Source organism: Saccoglossus kowalevskii, chromosome 5, assembly GCF_978046115.1.
Source record: "Saccoglossus kowalevskii chromosome 5, keSacKowa6.1, whole genome shotgun sequence".
NCBI classification, from domain to species: Eukaryota; Metazoa; Hemichordata; class Enteropneusta; family Harrimaniidae; genus Saccoglossus; species Saccoglossus kowalevskii.
The window spans coordinates 8,162,089-8,182,752 of NC_140645.1; the positions used below are offsets into that span (position 1 = coordinate 8,162,089).

At 33.6% G+C, this 20,664-nt stretch overlaps 1 protein-coding gene across 1 annotated transcript; it reads right to left on the minus strand.

Annotated features, from left to right (window-relative positions):
* Positions 1-576: 576 nt before the first annotated feature.
* LOC102802844 (uncharacterized) lies at positions 577-16,426 on the minus strand. Its single transcript, XM_078006579.2, has 20 exons — positions 16,367-16,426; positions 14,134-14,212; positions 13,784-13,811; positions 13,383-13,571; positions 13,015-13,137; positions 12,163-12,345; positions 10,085-10,207; positions 9,849-9,975; positions 9,697-9,716; positions 9,316-9,444; positions 8,522-8,695; positions 7,932-8,048; positions 7,320-7,433; positions 6,986-7,126; positions 5,930-6,062; positions 5,725-5,744; positions 4,421-4,573; positions 3,465-3,736; positions 1,467-1,771; positions 577-951 (listed from the first exon to the last, which is right to left on the minus strand). The coding sequence occupies exons 2-20, from the start codon at positions 14,209-14,211 to the stop codon at positions 942-944; spliced, it is 2,439 nt and encodes an 812-aa protein (XP_077862705.2). The 5' UTR covers position 14,212; positions 16,367-16,426; the 3' UTR covers positions 577-941.
* Between the last annotated feature and the right edge of the window lie 4,238 nt (positions 16,427-20,664).

Genomic DNA, 20,664 nt, shown 5'->3' on the forward strand with positions numbered 1-20,664 from the left:
GTGCTTTATTTCTCGTACTTATTTTGAGAGGTATTAAAGCCAGGAGCTTTAACTCGATATTTTGGTGTATGTGTATTTCATTCCCAGTACTATTGTCTTTTCTACCACATATTAGCAGTTTAAAAACACCCTGTCCAGTGTGAGTTCTGTGGGTGCCTTCTCATTGGCGATAAACAGGCCTTACACCGTGACAAATGTATGTATGTAGTGTTCCTGTCATTGAGAATACAATCACAGACGTGCTGTACTACATGTTCACAGACACAATGTATTGCTGTACATATAGTGTTATATCGTGTCGTTATATTTTGCGATACTTTACGGGGTACATTCATCATACAATATTAAGAAATTCGAAATACAAATATGGGATTATTCTGCGTGTAATGATTCAGACAGTTCGCCGTCGCATCGACCGCCACTACGCGTATTCTCGTAATAACCTAATAATAATAACCAATAAGTAAACTAAACTCAAAATCATTGGTGCCTAATAACCAAGCACAAACATGCTATCGTACATACTATCGCTACCTTAACACTGTACACACAATAGTAATTGTACAATAAACTTAATTATATTATTGCTTGCAATTCACATTTATTTGTAATCTACGGAAACAATTACAAATTTGAAACCAAAAACAGTATTCTATAACAGTTACAAATTATGCGGATTTCTATAGAATTGAATACATTTGTGACAAGAAAAATGCCAGAAGGAGGCAAATGAATATTGATAATCGTAAATGCAGTTTAAATGTGACTTGTCATTGACAAGGCATTATTTGAGTGGCTGTTGTCACAATATGCTTTGAGCCATGCTAGGGGTGGAAATGTTATAAGCGGGTACCGAATAAGAAATAAAGCATACATTACAAATCAGAATCAGAATACTACTCAAAAGAGTAAATTTCCGTGTTCTTTGATCATATTCATATTCAAGGACAGCTACAAATGAATATATAACAAAACACGAGGTTAAATATTATTACAGATAGTCAACTATTAATCGAAAATTCGTGATGGAAAAATACATTTCCAAAAGCAATGACTATAATCTATACAAATCTTAAGAAATACTACAAATGGTAGTATGCAGAGTTTTCCATTCTTATTTAATTGCTATACTTTTCCCACGAACACCATTCTATAAGTAAATCTTATTTTAATATATTAATAACGTTCTCTCTTCCTACATATTACGGGCTGGAGAGATTCATTTACTGATGTGTGAGGAAATATTGCAATATAATTGAATATAGTGTGTAAATTAATGACGATAATATTGTATCATTGATTCATTTTTTCCTAGGGCGATCATTTACCATTTTAGTACAACCACAACATATACTTTTGAACCAATCAAGTTTGGCCTTGAATATATAATTAGTTGATAATAATTTAAATACATACGATATAATTATCGAATATTAGGCATACTCCAGTGGTTTGACTGAACTTACCTGCCTGGCACAACCCAGCTATTTGCAAATTCATTCACATCAGAAACCAATTCCAAACCGTTGGATGTAAGTTTATGGAAGTCGTCATCAGGATCGCCATTAGCATTTCCCAGTAAACCACATACTTTGCCGTGATATTTTTCATCAATGGCTACATCAACACGACCATTACCATTAAACCATACAGTAAATTCACCCGCCATGTCTAATTTGACTTTGCTGTGATCGGGTTGTATAGTGATACCATTAGTAGGGTCTTCCCATAAACCTAAATCAGCAATGTCTATTACACTTCCATTGTTTATCTAAATTGTTTAACAGAATACAAGTTGGTATGCTTGGATTTACAATATATTTCATGAAACAATATGAAATAAATGCAATTTAAATAGGACGTCCGCTACTAATGAAATGCGTCAAACAATGTATAAATCATGTTATAAGCCCACTCAAGTATTGGTAAAACTTTTACCAAAAAATAATAACATTGTCGCCGAGTTGATATGAAACGGCTTATAGATAGGTTTTGTGGTGCTTTCTTGTGCAGTAATTGGTTGTGCAGTAATTGGTGACCTGATTGATCGAGTTTATACTATATTCATAAGGTAAGACATTGTGTTACCGTTCTGACATGTTATTATACAATTAGAAGCATAATTAAAGCTGCAAGCAGCAATGGCGGGGTCAAAGTAGAATTGTCAGAAAAGTTATCTGCAGATACTCATTGAAATAGCGTGTTGATACCAATATCTCTGCATAATGAAGTATAAACATGTTAAATATTTCTTTATATTCAATATTGGCATAACTATATATGTGACTGATAACAACTTGGAAATAAAATTTGGGTGTATTGATTATGCATATTTACGAGGTTACATGATCAGATATGGCCATTTCTTATGTCAGTTACATGTTTTTTTGTTGCCTTCATTATGGCAATGGTTTAATGTTCCGTTCTGCAACAGTGTTAAAGATATGACAGTTGTGAATATTAATGAGCTTGCATGACCATATACGGTCATCTGTTAGTTTAATCAAATCTCTTGTTCAACATTGTCATAATAACACAGACATGTTACACACATATTAATTTAGTTTATCTAGCAATGCATCTTTGATAAACAAATGCCTGAAAGTTTGGTCAATTTTTCGTAAAATTTGAGATGGCGGCCAAACCACGTGACTTATCGAAACTATATTATTTTTATCATATGCAGCTATGACCAGACATGTTATATACAAAATTGGCAGTCAATTGGTTGAACCACAAATGAGAAAGAAATGCACAAACTTTTGGTCATTTTTGTTAATATTACAAAATGGCGCCAAACCACGTGACCAATCAACTTTCTGGGATCAAACTTGAGAGAGCTATACATGTAGATGCATTATACCAAATTTCCAGTCAATCGGTCTGCAACTTTATGAGAAGAAGATTTTTAAAGGATTCAGCCTCTTTTTCGAAAAAAAACAAAATAGCGCAAAAGTCACGTGACCTCTAATGTTCTTTCACTTCATTAAGGATAGGCATGGGCTACAGGTGCAAAACAACAAAAATTGGGACTTCTAGACCGAAAAAAAAATGGTCAAAATGGCCGATTTCTGTTTTTACTAAATCCAAGAAAGCGACCAAATTAATTTACCAATCAAATTTTGTTTTGTAAACTAATTAGATATAGGTTAGTAGAAGCTATATACTGAGTTTCATAGCGACCGGCCATGTTGTTCAGGAGAAAAAAAAAAGATTTTAAAGAAAAAAATATGCTGACTGAACAGAAAAAGTCACGTGACCACTAAAGTTTTTATTGGCGATATTTATTGCACTTAGGCAGTACTATATACAGTAAACAAATTGAAAGCCCTAAACCCTCAGAAAGAGGTTATACCCCCCTGGCCAAATGTTTACCCTCGATAGCGTCCATGACAGTTGACCAATACAATAACAATAGGGCTCCTGCCCGAAAGGGCTTGGACCCCTAACAATCTGGTACTTACCAAAACGTATTTTGATTCCAAAAGTTCCGTTCTGAATTGTTTTTTTGATGATAATTGTATGACAACAGAAATTTTAGAAACATACGCCTTTAATTTTCCTTTGAGACTTTCCATCAATCCATGTTTATTGATGATAGTAAAACGCGGAGTATGCAGTGGTTTCTTACATTCTCTCAACAAGATATAGGAACAGTGACCATCAAACTGGAAGGATTTGTGGTCAAGTGTTTCAAAATGAGGATCTCCGTATCCATTTCCTCCACCATTCTTTGCTGCAAAAATCATTATTAAAAATTAGTTTATAAATAAATTAAATATTTACTACTACTGAATTTTGTTAGTAACACATATATAAGCCATAAACATATTCAGAATGATTTAATATGATATGGCAAATGACAGAATGTTTCTAAAGCGTTCCGCAATGTGGAAATGTCGATTAACACTTAAAAGTCGGTCGCTGTCGCACGATAGCAATACGAGGAATGTGTAGTGGTTTCTTTCATTCTTTTGACAAGAAATAGGAACAGTGACCATCAAACTGGAAGGATTTATGGTCAAAAGTGTCAAAATGAGGATCCCATATGCATTTCCGCCTTTATCGATAATATTCAATATTATTTAATATAAATAATATTTTTACGATTTTATTCAGTCAGTTATTTTCTGTTTTGTCTGTTTTTTTAGCACGAGTCCCATTTACGTGAACTGTTTCTTCTAGGAAGTAGCTCGTTCAGGCTGTATCAGTTAAGTTTGTACATCGAGGATTAATAGGTCAATAATTGACCAATGGATCAACACTTTGACCTTGATTTCGCGGATTCCAGTCGTGAAAGAGGTTAGTTTTCACTACTGACATTCATCACGAATTTGCTGATTCGTTAATAACCCTGACTGTATCGACACATTGCGGCACGAAGACCATCAATCTTCAGGTAGTAAATTGCCTAACTTACTTTTGCAGCACAGGCATTCCGGTAGTCCGGGCAGTGTTTCATTTTGAAAACAAGGTTCCGATATTTGTTCTTCCCTTCCTTCACAGTATAATGGTCTGCAGCAGCCTCCAGCTAAGTAACAAGGACTGTGTTCTATTTCACCAGTAGTGTTATCTGAAAAGTTCAACATTAACACAAATATGCAAATGAAGCAGCACGTGCGATGTGATTACGTTTTATTGACAAATTACAAACCTCCGTCAGTGTTTTCACGTGGGGCTATAGTCTAAATATTTTTTTTAATTTCAAATATATATATACTTGTACCTTACGAAACAGTGCTGTCGAGTTTCAATATTCATGTAGTTGTGTATTAATTCCTCTATCACCGTATTCACCCGCTCTACATATACTTTGTATTGAGCACTAGTAATAGTGACATTTAGTATTATTGATCCCCACGATTGGGTGCAGGAGCATAGAAGTTTATAATTAAAATTATTTTTCATAATAAACATGAAACCATCATAAATGGCCTTATAAACAGCCATTTACTTCATAGTGGGGTGGGTGGAGTAAACCTGTGATTATTTTTATTACTTTCTGACCATCTAGTTTGCCGTTCACCATGTCCATTCCCATATGAACAAAAGCTCCAGCCAATATCAGATTTGACTACTTGTTTCAAGCTGTGGCACTTGCAAACGAGTGTTAGCACATGTGGCAATTGTCCAACTGTCTTGGGTAATAAGATTGGCTAAATTTAAACTAGAAACAGGTAAACCAATATACCTGTATGTACAAAGCCAGTGAATGTTATTCAAACCAAAGAAACTGCATCTATTTATATAAATACTCATGGTCATGGAATATTTTTTGAAGCACTAAATGTGACAAATGTACTACTGTCTGTGATAAATATACCACACCAGCTACATAGTGCCAGACGAGGAGATGGGTAGGTAGTGAAAAAAACAACAACATTGACTGAAGCCTTGAAGCATTGAAGAACTGGTATATATTTTTTATTTAGATAATGGCAATTTGTTGGTCAGAGCGCCCTCTAGTATTTGTGGGGAAGCATGTTTATTTGGAATGCTCTGATTGGATGAAAGTTCGAGCCCGGCAAGATGTGATAGAATTGGCCTGTTATGTTCAGATTCAAATAAGTATGAAGCACTAATTTGACAGTTGCTTAACTTGTGCAAAACACTGTTATTCGTAGTCACGTGCACGTGTCACGTTTCATATACTGACAAATACTATACTATAAATTCAATCCAAGATTAAGACTATAAGTAGTAAATTAATGTAAAATAACTTACTAATTTTTTTTTCGAGGCACCTAAAAATAACACAAAAATAAAATGAAGTAGAAAAAGCTAATACAAGGATACATTACATGCTATATTGCAAACATGTTACACCCAATATCATATACGTGTCATTTACTCCAGCATACCAACATTAATTTAACCATGATTAATTTACATTTCATCGTCTACTATTAAATTATTATTGTCAACATACCCAGGTATGCAACACTGTCTTTTCATAGGTCCATTCGGATCACATAAACCAGATCGATAATCATCGTCATAACAAAAATCCTTCGTGATATCCAAACACTGGGCACCGGGATAATGAGTACATGCTGCATCCTCTATGAAAATAAAAAATGATGAATGGAGGATAGTTAATGTTGAGTTTTTTTTATGATGATTGGTGATTTTTCATCGCACAGATTAATAGCCTTCATAACCATCTTGAAATGATAAACGTAATATACATAATATCCACCTTAACGCATGTAACACTTTTAAGTATAATAATATCCACAATGTAATAAAGAATACTGTCGTGATCTTATCTAATATTATGTCAACAAATCAAGGTACGCAAAATTAATATCTGCGATTATTGTTATTAGTATACAAAGCAATAAGTGTGGAAGCCATTGCGCCAACATTTAAAAAAAATGTTTCTATTTATAATAGTGGAACAGTGAAAGTCACACACAAATTGTGTACGAGCTAAGTACCAAGTCCCTCTATGTCGAATCCAGTTGATTTAGTACACAGTCCCGCTATTTCAAATCTAGTTGGTTATCCAGCTTAGGTTTTCTGGTTTTGCCTTAAAAAACAGTTTGAGATGGAGCATGCACGGAGAATATGTATGCCATTCTAAGCTATGCCCTTGATATGAATGCTAATTGTGGATTCATTTAGTCGTAGTGCGCGAGTTGAGTTCGTTACACTAAAATCGCAATAAAACGCAATAATTGGATGTGTTGTAAACATTACAAAAAAAATTGAATTCCTTTATTTCAAAAACCTGTTCAGGAACGTCGACCCACAATGCAACGCTCTAATGAATGTCAGCACACATGCACAAACCACTGCTCAGACAGATAAATATAATAACCAATGTGGGATTCTAATGAACATTTTTAGGCATATTCTACTCTACTAAGGTTTCTTAATACATTTACAGAACAACATTATTATCATAAAACAAAGGCGTATGTCCATACATTGCTATTGTACGATTAATTGTGTTTGGTTAACACAAACAATACTTTCTCACCGTCTGGAGGCTTGCAGCACCGTCTGTTTGGTGGTCCCGCACATTTGTTAGAGACATACCAACCATCGCATGACGTATTGTCGTGTTGACAAGTACCATTTACCCCACCAAGTGAATAAATATTCGTACATTTACTATCATCTGATTGAAAAATGCAATTATACTATGATTTACTAGAAAGATATACATTGTAGAATAAATTATATTATCATAATTTCGAAACAACAATGAAACATTCCAAACAGTTGTTTTTCAAACTCAAAAATACAATGTTGTTGCATTATGGAAGTTATAATATCTGAATTTAACACACTGTGTGATAGTACATATTCACCTGCAGATTCATAGCAGCATCCCCAGTCGTCACCACATACTGACTCAATGAAAAGGCCAGCACAATCTACACCTACTTTAGTGCAGTAATTAGGATAAGGGCAAATTTCGTCAACTGAAAATAAAGAAGTCAATGGGGCCTGAAAAACATATACATATCAGTATTTGATACCTGAAACATGAACTAGTGACCACTGTAATATGGAGTGTTGTAGGTGCACATTGCTTTATTTTGCCAAATGCCAAACCAGAGTCCTATAGTTTGATATCCACAATTTAATTAAAGAGAGGTAGCTGGCCAGTCACGCACGCACAAGATATGGGCGCCTCTTATAAACAAAGATGGCAATTTTGACTGTTGAATAGATCGATGATTACAAACTGAGACGTTACTAAGTTTAATTAGCTATTTTTTTAGGTTATTAGAAGAAAACCTCGTACGTGTGATTTGTATCCAAAGCGTGCATTGTATTATGGGAAAATCAATGTTTATCAACACAAATGTCGCACATGCGCATCGACCACGGCTCTAATAGTAGCTGTATTTCCTTAGTATATTGTTTGTAAATGTGACAACTTTGTATAGATATATGCAAACACAGTTTAGACTTACTGGACGGTATACAACATCCATATTTACATGGGCATATGTTTTGAATAATTGTACCAAAACACTGTTCGTGTGGTGCCAAACAATGCGCACCAAGACCTCGGTTTTTACATGCATCATCTGCAAAAAAGGAAACACTATAATATTTAAAAATACTTTGTTTAGTCTTCTGCCAATTATATATATATATATATATATAACTATTCTTATGAGTTGGATGTGTTGGTAATAGTAAATAAAACCTCATATACACTGAATTTGTCAAATAGAAATAATCAATATTTTTATGGCATTTAGTTTACTGTACATTAGCTATGCCTGTGTGTACTGTTAGTTGTTCACTATTCCCAGGGCAGTCATTTAAATAATAAATGCTATAATTGGTTTAGGATAACCAACAATCATATAACATACAATAAAGACGGAATATAGTGTCGTCTATTTCACTTGATAGATAACTATGTATGATAATAGCAAATGTCTTAATTTTGTTCCAGCGAAATCGATGGAGAACTCTTTGACTCACTCCCATGCAATTACAGACATACATCCAATGTAAATCAGATATTATTAAAACAAATATCCGAGCTCACCTAAAGTGCCATGTTGTTGTATGTATGGGATAAAACACATCATGTTACGGTTACACCCGTTGTCTCTCCAGCATATTTTACTCTGTGTATAGCATCCAGCATTGTCATCAATCCTTGAGTCTTTGCATATACCAACATGGTATTCTCCATCATGACACGTAATGCCTTCATCTTCTATTCAACACATAATAGAAAAATGATTCATGTGGTTGAGGATAATATTGAGATGTTTAACCATAACTGATTCTCCTTTTATCTAGAAACGAGTCTAGTATTTGTTTTATTAATATTAAAGAAGCACCTCAAACTGTATGAGACATGTTTAATATTCTGACATCACTCTTTCTTTCATGCTTCAATAACTGTTACTCTCAATTATAACAATTTGCCGTTAAACCATATAGTTTTAACCTCAAACATTCTCATGGATTAAAAGTAGTTAACAAGTCTAACTTGATTTAAGCAGTACGCTCCAATTTATATTTAACTGAAGTTTATTTTTCAGTGTTTGTTAATAAACCACTAAACGTTTTATGGTGTGCATAGGGCTAATAGGATGTTGTCACACGTATTAGAAACGTATATTGATACCAATAGAATCATGCTAGCAACGATAACAATTACATACAAGTTCACAAACATGAACAATACAAATCATGTAAGATGAATTGAGTTTCTATTTTCTGTAATAAAAATTCCCGTTCATTGATTGATGAGCTATTTATTATTTGACAATGGTGTCATGTCAACGAACAGGTACGCACCACATTTAAATTACAAAGCATGAAACTTACGATGTGGGATGCAACATTTGCAATTCGATGAACAATTGTACGGTAGTTCAATTTCATCTACTTCACATGAATAGGGTCTGCAGCATCCTCCGGCAATATGACATTCGTAGGACTGTTTTTTGCCATTATCTGAATTTGAAAAAAAAATGCTTATTACACACCAGGAGTTGTAAATTAGAAATAATGATCAACTGACGTAGTGGACAATATTCATAATCTTGATCATAATCGTGTCAAATATTCGAATATTCTAGTACATAATATTCACCAACATAGTATGATCATTATTCAATCCTGACTTACTGACTGCTAATATATATATGTGTAATTTTTTAAACTCAGCCATCAGAAGAACAAAGTATAGTCTATAATTATACTTACCAGTATAAAAATCAGGACATCTGAAATTAATAAACAATAAACAGAGTTGTGAAGCATAAATATAAATATAAACATATACATTACATTAATCAATATACTAGTGCAATGCAAACATTCATCAGTTGGTTTGCATAAATGTTGGTGTAACCTACCCTGGTATGCAACACTTCCTTGTATCAGGTCCTGAGCATAGTCCAGATCGATAATCACCATTTAAACAGGGATGAATCCGTGTATCTAAGCACGTGGAACCCGTTATATCAGTGCATTTTGAATCATCTGAAAATTAATTTAAGTTTTTGTATGGTTTATTTATTCCTAGAGTAAGGCAACGTTTCAGGTATTAAATAATAGTTACATTTCATTATAAAAAAGAACGGCAAATTACCTTCAGGTGGGACACAGCATTGTCTGAAATGATGACCTTCACATTTTCCTTGTACATACCATCCACCACAGGGTACAGTAGTTTCTTGACATATACCATTCAAGTCATCGCATGCTCCATCACCTAGTGATAACACTATATACTTGAAGACTTTTTTAAATGCAATGCAAAATTCTTGCTAAATGTGGGAAAATTATTGTCTACTGAACTGTCAACTCGACAAAACACAATAACTAAAATCTTTTTTTATTTCTGAGGGACTGTATCTCTATATTTTTTCGACAACCCTGATCGAGAGAATATACAGTATTGTTTCCCCTCACATAGAGTTTCTAAATATTGTTATTAAATCACCGCTTTATATGAGAACCAGGTTAAACTCAAACCTAGATAAAGGATAGTTTTACTTTAACTTCTCTTATACACGAGTATATCAAATTGAATGAACAACATCAAAAGACCTTATGCATGCTTAATTCCTTTTGACCGTCTCTTCAACAAAGTAGAAAAATATGAAATCAATTGTAACCTTTCAAATCACGGGACCATTCTCTATTGCAGATGTAAAGCAACATATAACCTGTCATCTGACATTACAAATTATTTTAACTGCCATATAGGATTACGTCAGGGCTGCCAGGTGTGTCCAGCCTTACCTAATATTTGCAGCAAGGTTATCACTATTTAATTAAGAATTATTATAATGTTTCACTTTCTAGATTTTCGTATCATTCAAACGACTTAATTATAATCACTCTTGGTAAAAATTCACTTCAAAAAAAAATAAAAATGATTTGACAGTAAAATAAAATGGAAATTAACATAAATAAATCAAACATTATGGTTTATCATCAAACAACACTAATGTGATAATGTAATTAAATAATTCAATTTGTATCCTGACTAACATATTGAAAAGAAACCTGGGATTTTGTAGCGATTTTTTTAGTCGCGTTTGTCGTGCGTTTCGCCAGCTCTCCCAGCTACGAACGTTGAAACATTCGGTCTGCGATCGCGCAGTTCGCCTAGCCAAATAAAATTGAGAGTCATGGACTTTGCCCTGTAACGACGCCGTTTTGTTTGATTTTGTTACGTATTTTTTTGTATTTTTACAGTGTATTGACATATTATGTACAGTGTATTTTTGAAGGAAAATGGTGTTGACATACAACTATACTCAAGCAGTGTGCATCTGTTCCAGTGTTCTAATGCGAACTGGAACGCGATGTAACCTATACTTACACACAGGATGTCGCTGGATGTGTTTGTAAAAATCATTTCTGGAGCTGTTAAAATTAGGTTTATCAAAACAACCATGAACGTAATAAGGCGTCCATGATATAACATTTACATGAAATTCAATTACTACTTTTTTAATTTGTATATGTGTTCATACATGCATTCAGCTATACGAGCGTGACCTGGAAGATTGTTATGATTGAGTGCCACAATTTCTGTTTTATGATTTATTCGGTATAATAATACACATGTACACCCCAACAGCAATAGCGAAGAGCTCATTGTCAACCGAGCGAATGTATATCCGCCTCTGTTGGGGTGAACATTTATATAATAGAGGCAGTATTTTTGTACCATTTAGAAAACAAATATTAACCTCGTGAGCGTGACAGCCAATCATATTTGCGCGTTACATGTATATATATGCATGTCGACCTGCTGACATATTTGTTTGTCTACCTCCATTCATGTACCCTTTTGCCGAATTTATCTGATTTGCGCCACGATCAACGATTGCGGTGTGACGGCGTCGATTTCTTTGATTTTGTTACGTATTGTGTGCGTTTTCACAGTATATTGACATAGTATATACAGCTTATTTGTTGACATAAAACTACACTCAAGCTATGTGCAACTTCGTGTGCAGCTCGTTTCAGTGCAAACCAGTACGGCGTATAGCTGCGCACATGGTGTCGCCGGGTGTGTTTGTAAAAAATAGATGGAAGCTGCAGAAATTGGGTTTATGAACGCAGCCATGTAATAAAAAAGGCATTCATGATAAAACTCAATGGAATTCAATTTCTACTCTAAAATGAACAAATATTAAAAGCATACATTACCTCCTTCGGCTATACAACACAGTGGATTTGAGAGTATAAACAAGTTTTCTCCAAAAAAACACATAGATTCACTGGCTAAATCGTCAATGTTATAATTCGTTAAATTAAATGGTTTCTCCATTGTCCCTCCACAACTTAAGGTCTCCGATTGACATCCACTGGGGTACTGACATTTAACAGAATCTGTAGGTATGTGGAAAAAAAAATAGTTTATCTTAGTGTATATCCCGTGTTGAATATGGAAGCATAACAATGCAATTGTACATATAAACGCACACTAGGTAAGAAGTTTTCTCATTGTTTTCTCGTTGTTATTGATAACACATACACCAAAAATGGGCATTTTTCCTACATTTATAATAAACAACATTTCTTATAACACAACTGATTTTTTTTTTGATAACATTATCTTTAGAACAAAATAAACGAATAGATATTTAATACAAATTTAAGTAATACACTTTGGTCGATTAAACAGATCACAACAACATTCATCAATTAGCCCCCTTTTACCATTATGAACTAATAATTTCGGCAATTTAGTGTGTAGTGTGTATGTACACGTAGAATCTCGGATTTTTTGATAACGCTATTGTGGTTATGCATGTTCTTAAATTCCAATGTTTTGCTCTTCATACGCTTCCGAATTGTGAACTTCATATTGTCCGAAATGTTTGACTATATTATATGTATTGCTCTGACCACCTTTTATCCATTCACTAAATCTGTCGGACACTATTTGTATATTATTTGATTAATATATTGTTATTTTAAATATTAGTTGAAATACAACATTTAAGTCATATGGTATTGTTCTTATTGCTGTATTGCAGATACAAACTGCACACTTACACGTTGGATGAACACATGGATACCCACACTGACACCGTGCATCGTATCCCTGGGACTGGTAAATGCCCGAATTGTACAGTGGATTTGGCTGCTTACATTCTCCTCCAATGTCAGTACAGGATTCTGAAATCACACGAGATATGAAAAACCGATAGATGGAAGTTGATCAATTAAAACACACCTAAAACTCATCCTACCATGTTATGCTGTTATGTTATGTAATGCTGTTATGTATGTCAGGTAATTCAATGTTATGTTATGTTATGTTATGTTATGTTATGTTATGTTATGTTATGTTATGTTATGTTATGTCCCATTGAACTTCACATATGTAAAATAATGTTGTTCTTACATAACTATAGTATTACCTCTTGCCTCATAACCTTGATGATCATGACCCCACCGGATAAAGCATTTCATGTGACGATTACACTTGTTATGCTCCAGACAAAAATTATTTTCTGCAAAGCATCCATCATCAATGCTAACATTAGCTCTGTCATCCATACAGTAACCAGAATTGTCACGTTCATCCCAACATGAATAGCCTGTGATGTCTGAAACAAACAGTGTTATGTGATAACTTTGTTAAGGCGTGTAGACAGAATTGAATAACATCGACCTAATTGTTTTCATGAATGCTTTCGAATTGCACAAATGATATATACCTAATTAAAATCAATCAAATTTGTATTTGCTATACCAGAAAATCCATGTATCACTACTTAACACCCTGATATGATTCCATTCATTATTCTTGCAAACTTACCATGGCGTGACTCAATGTAGTGTTTCAACTGAAACAAAAAAATAACAACTGTTACTGAATATTCATTTACATGGAATTTGTATCAAGCTATAATTATACAAGTCTAAGTGTCGCCACAGTTTTGAATAATTTGGTGGAAATTAACAAGTTTTTTGTTTTTTGGTTGTTACTTACTTAGCCTCTATCAAGGCGGATTCAAGAACATAGTGCAGTTCGTAATTTCTAATTTAAAATAATACCTAAAACATTGTTTAGATAACAAATTACGTAAATCCCCGACAATATGTAAGATAATAGTGTATTATTCCATTAATGTCCATCATAATTTAAAAAAAATAAAATTACTATACCTCATCGCCATGTTTGACTGATAAAACAGTGTCAACACACAATAACATAGTGATGCAAAACATTAAATTGATTCGCATTCTATTGAAAAAAATAAGGTTATTTTAATTAATACACGTGTACTGCAGAAAATTAATTCAATAGACTTGAAGCTGGCATTGGCATTGCTTACAAGACAAATGAAAATATATAATCAGAATTTCCTGATATTTTCCTTGCTATTGGTACATAATTTGACCTGCCAAAAAACACCATTTTGATATACAGTACTTGTTAAAGGGAAAGTCAAGGCCAATGTCATAATACTTCTAGATGAAAGAAATCGGCAAATGTGAGAACATGCAATTTACATTTTTTATATTACTTTTTATTCTCTAAATATTCAACATTTCATTAATTTACGTAGTCCATCATCTTGAATTTTCAGCAAAGAATCATGGTTAAAGTATGACATCATATGGAAATAGAAAAAATGAATTCATATATAACTTCAAAAGTTGAACTTCAAATTAGATGAATGTTTAGCATACATGTGCCAAATGCTCAAATCTCCTTGTATTGTTTACAAGTTATCGATGTGAGTAGGTTATATAGATGGCATATAAACCTGTTGACCACAAAAAGGGGACAAACAAGTGTCATTCAAGTTTTTACGACTAAAATAAAGATTGTTAATCTGTTACGTTTTTGGCAGTATCTACACTTTATGTGTATTACAATATTACAATAATTTACAGAACAAGTACACCGAAAATATGACCTAATTCGCATCAAAATTTCTCACGTCATAGAATACATTTTCTCATTTTTCACAACAGTGGATATGGTGGCACACTTTACACTTAATCATTTGTTTATACAATCAAGTTGGCGGACTACATAATGAAAATGGGAATGAAAAGTGATAAAAAAACACAGTACAAATAAATACCTCCTCTTAAAAGTTTGGGAAGCATCGAACAAACGAATTTTCGCGGCAATAACACATGCAAAGTCATGAACAGATATCTAAGTAGTGTACATGTTGTAGCAAATTTCAGTGCTGTACATCTATGACTATTCCCACTATATAAAACTATCTTTCAACACTTTCCGTTACTTAAATTAAACAGGGCCTTAGCAAACATGTGAGCTAAACCACGATACGTTTTTTTTCCCGTTTATGCTTACTAGCTAAGACCAAATAAAAAAGGCCAGAAGGCCGATCTTTCGTGCTCCTAGATCTCGAACATATTCTCGAACACAGCTACACCATCTATTAACTGGAACATTCAAACATTTTCCTGTGCATTTAATTTTCAGATAATTATTATTAATAATCAAACAATTTTGTGCTGTATCGGATGCACTAAAATTGCAACACAATTGTCAAGCGATGACAATAAAGATGACATTGACCATGGCCGTAAAGAATGACATAACACTTTAAAATAAAACAAAAAAAAATCGTAACTAAAAATTAAAACTTGTTCCCCGGCCATTATTTTCAAGTTGCCGCTGGTATCAAGTAGGATTGTTCAGTTCTTATAGTGGTTGTTAATTTAAGCAATATTAAACTGCCTAAAAACTGCTCTTACACCCCAGCTTTGTTAACAAACTCATAAAAGGTTAAACTTGATAATCATTTTTGGAATAACAAATGGATTGCGTTTGACACAAACACTAATCGTTTATATTTTGGTTTGCGTGTGAATTTGGTTACCATGGAATTAATAATTTTAGAAATGATTCAATTAAAAGCTGTGATTTAACAAAAAAATACTTCAACGTGTGCGAATTTGCGTCACTACTCGATGAATCTATTATTGCTGTAAGTTAGTCACATTACCATTAATTCTTTTCAGATACTGAGTGGCATTTGCAGACGTTTTTTTTTCTTGCTGTTTAAAAGTTATTTTGTGTTTCTCAAAAATAGTATAATATAACAAAAATAACCACTCCACAAGCGGAATAAACAACTCGATTTTTGTAATATACTATATATCGTTTCTATATGTCGTAAAACTAATCCAAATAGTTAATTTTACACTTATAAATGTATTCATTACACATTTATTAATTTTATTATGCGAGTGTGAAACGTATTGCTCCTCCAATGTCTTTTGTCGCGGAAGTAGCATCAAAATAAGGGTGTTGAAACAATGTTATGTAATATTTAGAGAATATATATATATTGAATATATAAGAGATCAAAGAGGTTATTTGAACAATAAAACAGACAGTTTGGTCACTTACCTGAACTGTTAGTCAATACGAAATAGAAGAGAGTAATCAGCAACCAGTCCGCTCTGCAATGAAATATTGTGATTTGTAGTATCGTTTTATAATAAAATTTGTTTCGATTTATAATCCATACATCAGGTGATCACGCATGCATGTGCAGATGTTATGTGTTATTAACTACAGATTTGTCTATGATTGGCAGTGGATAAATGAATTAAACATCATCTGACTGCAAATTAGATTTCCGGGGTGACAACTGTTCCTCTATGATGAGAAAATAGAAAATGATGCAATACATGCAATGAATACATGTTCTAAAATATATTAAACTACATGCCAGCTTTTATAGTAATGTTGCATATTATGTATTGCAAATGAAAAAAACAAAACAGAAAGTACTCAGAATATCACATATTCGATGTAATTGATAACGTGGTCTAAACTGCTTTGTTAGATTTGTTGACAATCATTAGAATGTGTTCAGAATTGAATGGATCAGTTAGCTTAAAAACTAAGGTTGGTAGCGATACATACATTTTGATTGCAAGGAGAATGGGAACTGAACAATTATTTTTCGATTTCAGGTATAAAAGCAAAATATCATTATATTGGAAAAAAAAAACATTTCGCAAGATTTGTGCAGTCTATGTGCATGTACGTTACCCGGTGGTTATACATCCTCTGATCATTATGGCATTAGTTGCATGTTACCCAGTGTTTGCAACAGTGTTTGATCCTTGAAATGCATTTAACATGAATTTATAAGGCCATCCGTTATGTCAGTCATTTCTCTTGTCAAATACCATCACTATGGTACTGGTTACATGTGCATATGAACAAAAGTGCTTGAGATTTTACAGATATGCATAGTGAAGTCACATGACCATTTGGTATATTAGTCATATCAGTGATTCCATATTATATCTGGTTACATGGTCCTATCTGTCACAGTGTTTGAGAACATGAAGATATGCATATTAATAAGGTTCTATGAAATGTTACTAGTGAACACATGATCTTCTTGACAAACCCCATCGCCGTCATCAGAAATAAAAAATATTTTTTTTAACAATGATACTATACCCAGTCCTGGATAACAAATGCTGGTAATTGAGATGTCAGCTTGTACAGGATGAATCATAAAAAACAGGATGTTCGTGATTCGTACATATGATGATAATTCAGATGATATTTAATCTGTGTATTAGTCAGATATGGTAGTAACTATAGAAACCGACAGTAAAAACATATTTAATTAAGAATTACAATCAACTAAAGTGATCATAATTAGTTTCCCTTTCATAATTATTTCACTAAACAATATTCAGACATCTCTTATTTTAGATGCAGGTGTAATACAGAATCCCGTGCGTTCGAAAACGTAAACGTACTTTGCTGAATGTCTGGACAATGGCTATGTAAGAAAACATTCACATTTCAAATATATATCACAAACAAGCCTTTTTTTGTTATTTTCAGAGAAGACTATCCGACTCCAAAATTGCCAGTCAAGTTATGTAATATTGGAACTCGTATTAAGTTATTATATCGTTCATAATGCGTGTAACAAAAAGTAAAGTGGCTTATGTAGTTCATTAAATTATATACATTATTAACTCGTTTTTAATTCATTTATATATAAGTTGTTGGTACTGACTACTCATTTTTCTCAGGTTTGTTTAGTCAAAAACTATACTCAATGAGTAATACACATATCATACTTGGTTATTGTAAGCATTATTGTAAATTATCAAGACCCATTTTAACACGTAACCAAGGTGATGAAAATAAATGGTACCCACCCAAAAATACACAGGGTCCAAACCATGTTTTGCATGCACAATTGAAATCCAAGATTAGTCAAACGATTCCGTAATAAACCAAAGTGAATTGAGGCTCATTTTAACACGCAGCCAAGGTGATGAAAATAAATGGCACCAACCCAAAAATACACAGGGCCCAAACCATGATTTGCATGCACAACTAAAGTCCAAGATTGGTCGAACGAATAAGTAACATACCAAAGTGAATTGAGACCCATTTTAACACGTAGCCAAGGTGGTGAAAATAAATGGTACACACCCAAAAATACACAGGGCCCAAACCATGATTTGCATGCACAACTAAAGTCCAAAAATTGGTCGAACGATTACGTTACAAGCCAAAGTGAATTGAGACCCATTTTAACACGTAGCCAAGGTTATGAAAATAAATGGCACCAACCCAAAAATACACAGGGCCCAAACCATGATTTGCATGCACAACTAAAGTCCAAGATTGGTCGAACGAATAAGTAACATACCAAAGTGAATTGAGACCCATTTTAACACGTAGTCAAGGTGATGAAAATAAATGGTACCCACCCAAAAATACACAGGGCCCAAACCGTGATTTGCATGCACAATTAAAGTCCACGATTGGTCGAACGATTCCGTAACAAACCAAAGTGAATTGTGATCCATTTTAACACATACCCAAGCTGATGAAAATAAATGGTACCAACCCAAAAATACACAGGGCCCAAACCATGATTTGCATGCACAACTAAAGTCCAAAAATTGGTCGAACGATTACGTTACAAACCAAAGTGAATTGAGACCCATTTTAACACGTAGCCAAGGTTATGAAAATAAATGGCACCAACCCAAAAATACACAGGGCCCAAACCATGATTTGCATGCACAACTAAAGTCCAAGATTGGTCGAACGAATAAGTAACATACCAAAGTGAATTGAGACCCATTTTAACACGTAGCCAAGGTGGTGAAAATAAATGGTACACACCCAAAAATACACAGGGCCCCAACCATGATTTGCATGCACAACTAAAGTCCAAAAATTGATCGAACGATTACGTTACAAACCAAAGTGAATTGAGACCCATTTTAACACGTAGCCAAGGTTATGAAAATAAATGGCACCAACCCAAAAATACACAGGGCCCAAACCATGATTTGCATGCACAACTAAAATCCAAGATTGGTCGAACGAATAAGTAACATACCAAAGTGAATTGAGACCCATTTTAACACGTAGCCAAGGTGGTGAAATCAATGGTACACACCCAAAAATACACAGGGCCCATATATTAGTCATATCAGTGATTCCATATTATATCTGGTTACATGTTCCTATCTGTCACAGTGTTTGAGAACATGAAGATATGCATATTAATAAGGTTCTATGAAATGTTACTAGTGAACACATGATCTTCTTGACAAACCCCATCGCCGTCATCAGAAATCAAAAATATTTTTTTTAACAATGATACTATACCCGGTCCTGGATAACAAATGCTGGTAATTGAGATGTCAGCTTGTACAGGATGAATCATAAAAAACAGGGTGTTCGTGATTCGTACATATGATGATAATTCAGATAATATTTAATCTGTGTATTAGTCAGATATGGTAGTAACTATAGAAACCGACAGTAAAAACATATTTAATTAAGAATTACAATCAACTAAAGTGATCATAATTAGTTTCCCTTTCATAATTATTTCACTAAACAATATTCAGACATCTCTTATTTTAGATGCAGGTGTAATACAGAATCCCGTGCGTTCGAAAACGTAAACGTACTTTGCTGAATGTCTGGACAATGGCTATGTAAGAAACATTCACATTTCAAATATATATCACAAACAAGCCTTTTTTTTGTTATTTTCAGAGAAGACTATCCGACTCCAAAATTGCCAGTCATGTTATGTAATATTGGAACTCGTATTATGTTATTATGTCGTTCATAATGCGTGTAACAAAAAGTAAAGTGGCTTATGTAGTTCATTAAATTATATACATTATTAACTCGTTTTTAATTCATTTATATATAAGTTGTTGGTACTGACTACTCATTTTTCTCAGGTTTGTTTAGTCAAAAACTATACTCAATGAGTAATACACATATCATACTTGGTTATTGTAAGCATTATTGTAAATTATCAAGACCCATTTTAACACGTAACCAAGGTGATGAAAATAAATGGTACCCACCCAAAAATACACAGGGTCCAAACCATGTTTTGCATGCACAATTGAAGTCCAAGATTAGTCAAACGATTCCGTAATAAACCAAAGTGAATTGAGGCCCATTTTAACACGCAGCCAAGGTGATGAAAATAAATGGCACCAACCCAAAAATACACAGGGCCCAAACCATGATTTGCATGCACAACTAAAGTCCAAGATTAGTCGAACGAATAAGTAACATACCAAAGTGAATTGAGACCCATTTTAACACGTAGCCAAGGTGATGAAAATAAATGGTACACACCCAAAAATACACAGGGCCCAAACCGTGATTTGCAT

Excerpts from the sequence above, each read along its gene's own strand:
- LOC102802844 (XM_078006579.2), bottom strand. The coding sequence starts at position 14,211 with ATGCGAATCAATTTAATGTTTTGCATCACTATGTTATTGTGTGTTGAC. Across the intron at positions 9,717-9,848 it reads AGGAAGTGTTGCATACCAGG|ATGTCCTGATTTTTATACTG; the intron begins GTAGGTTACACC and ends TATTAATTTCAG. Across the intron at positions 3,737-4,420 it reads GGAATGCCTGTGCTGCAAAA|CAAAGAATGGTGGAGGAAAT; the intron begins GTAAGTTAGGCA and ends TGATTTTTGCAG.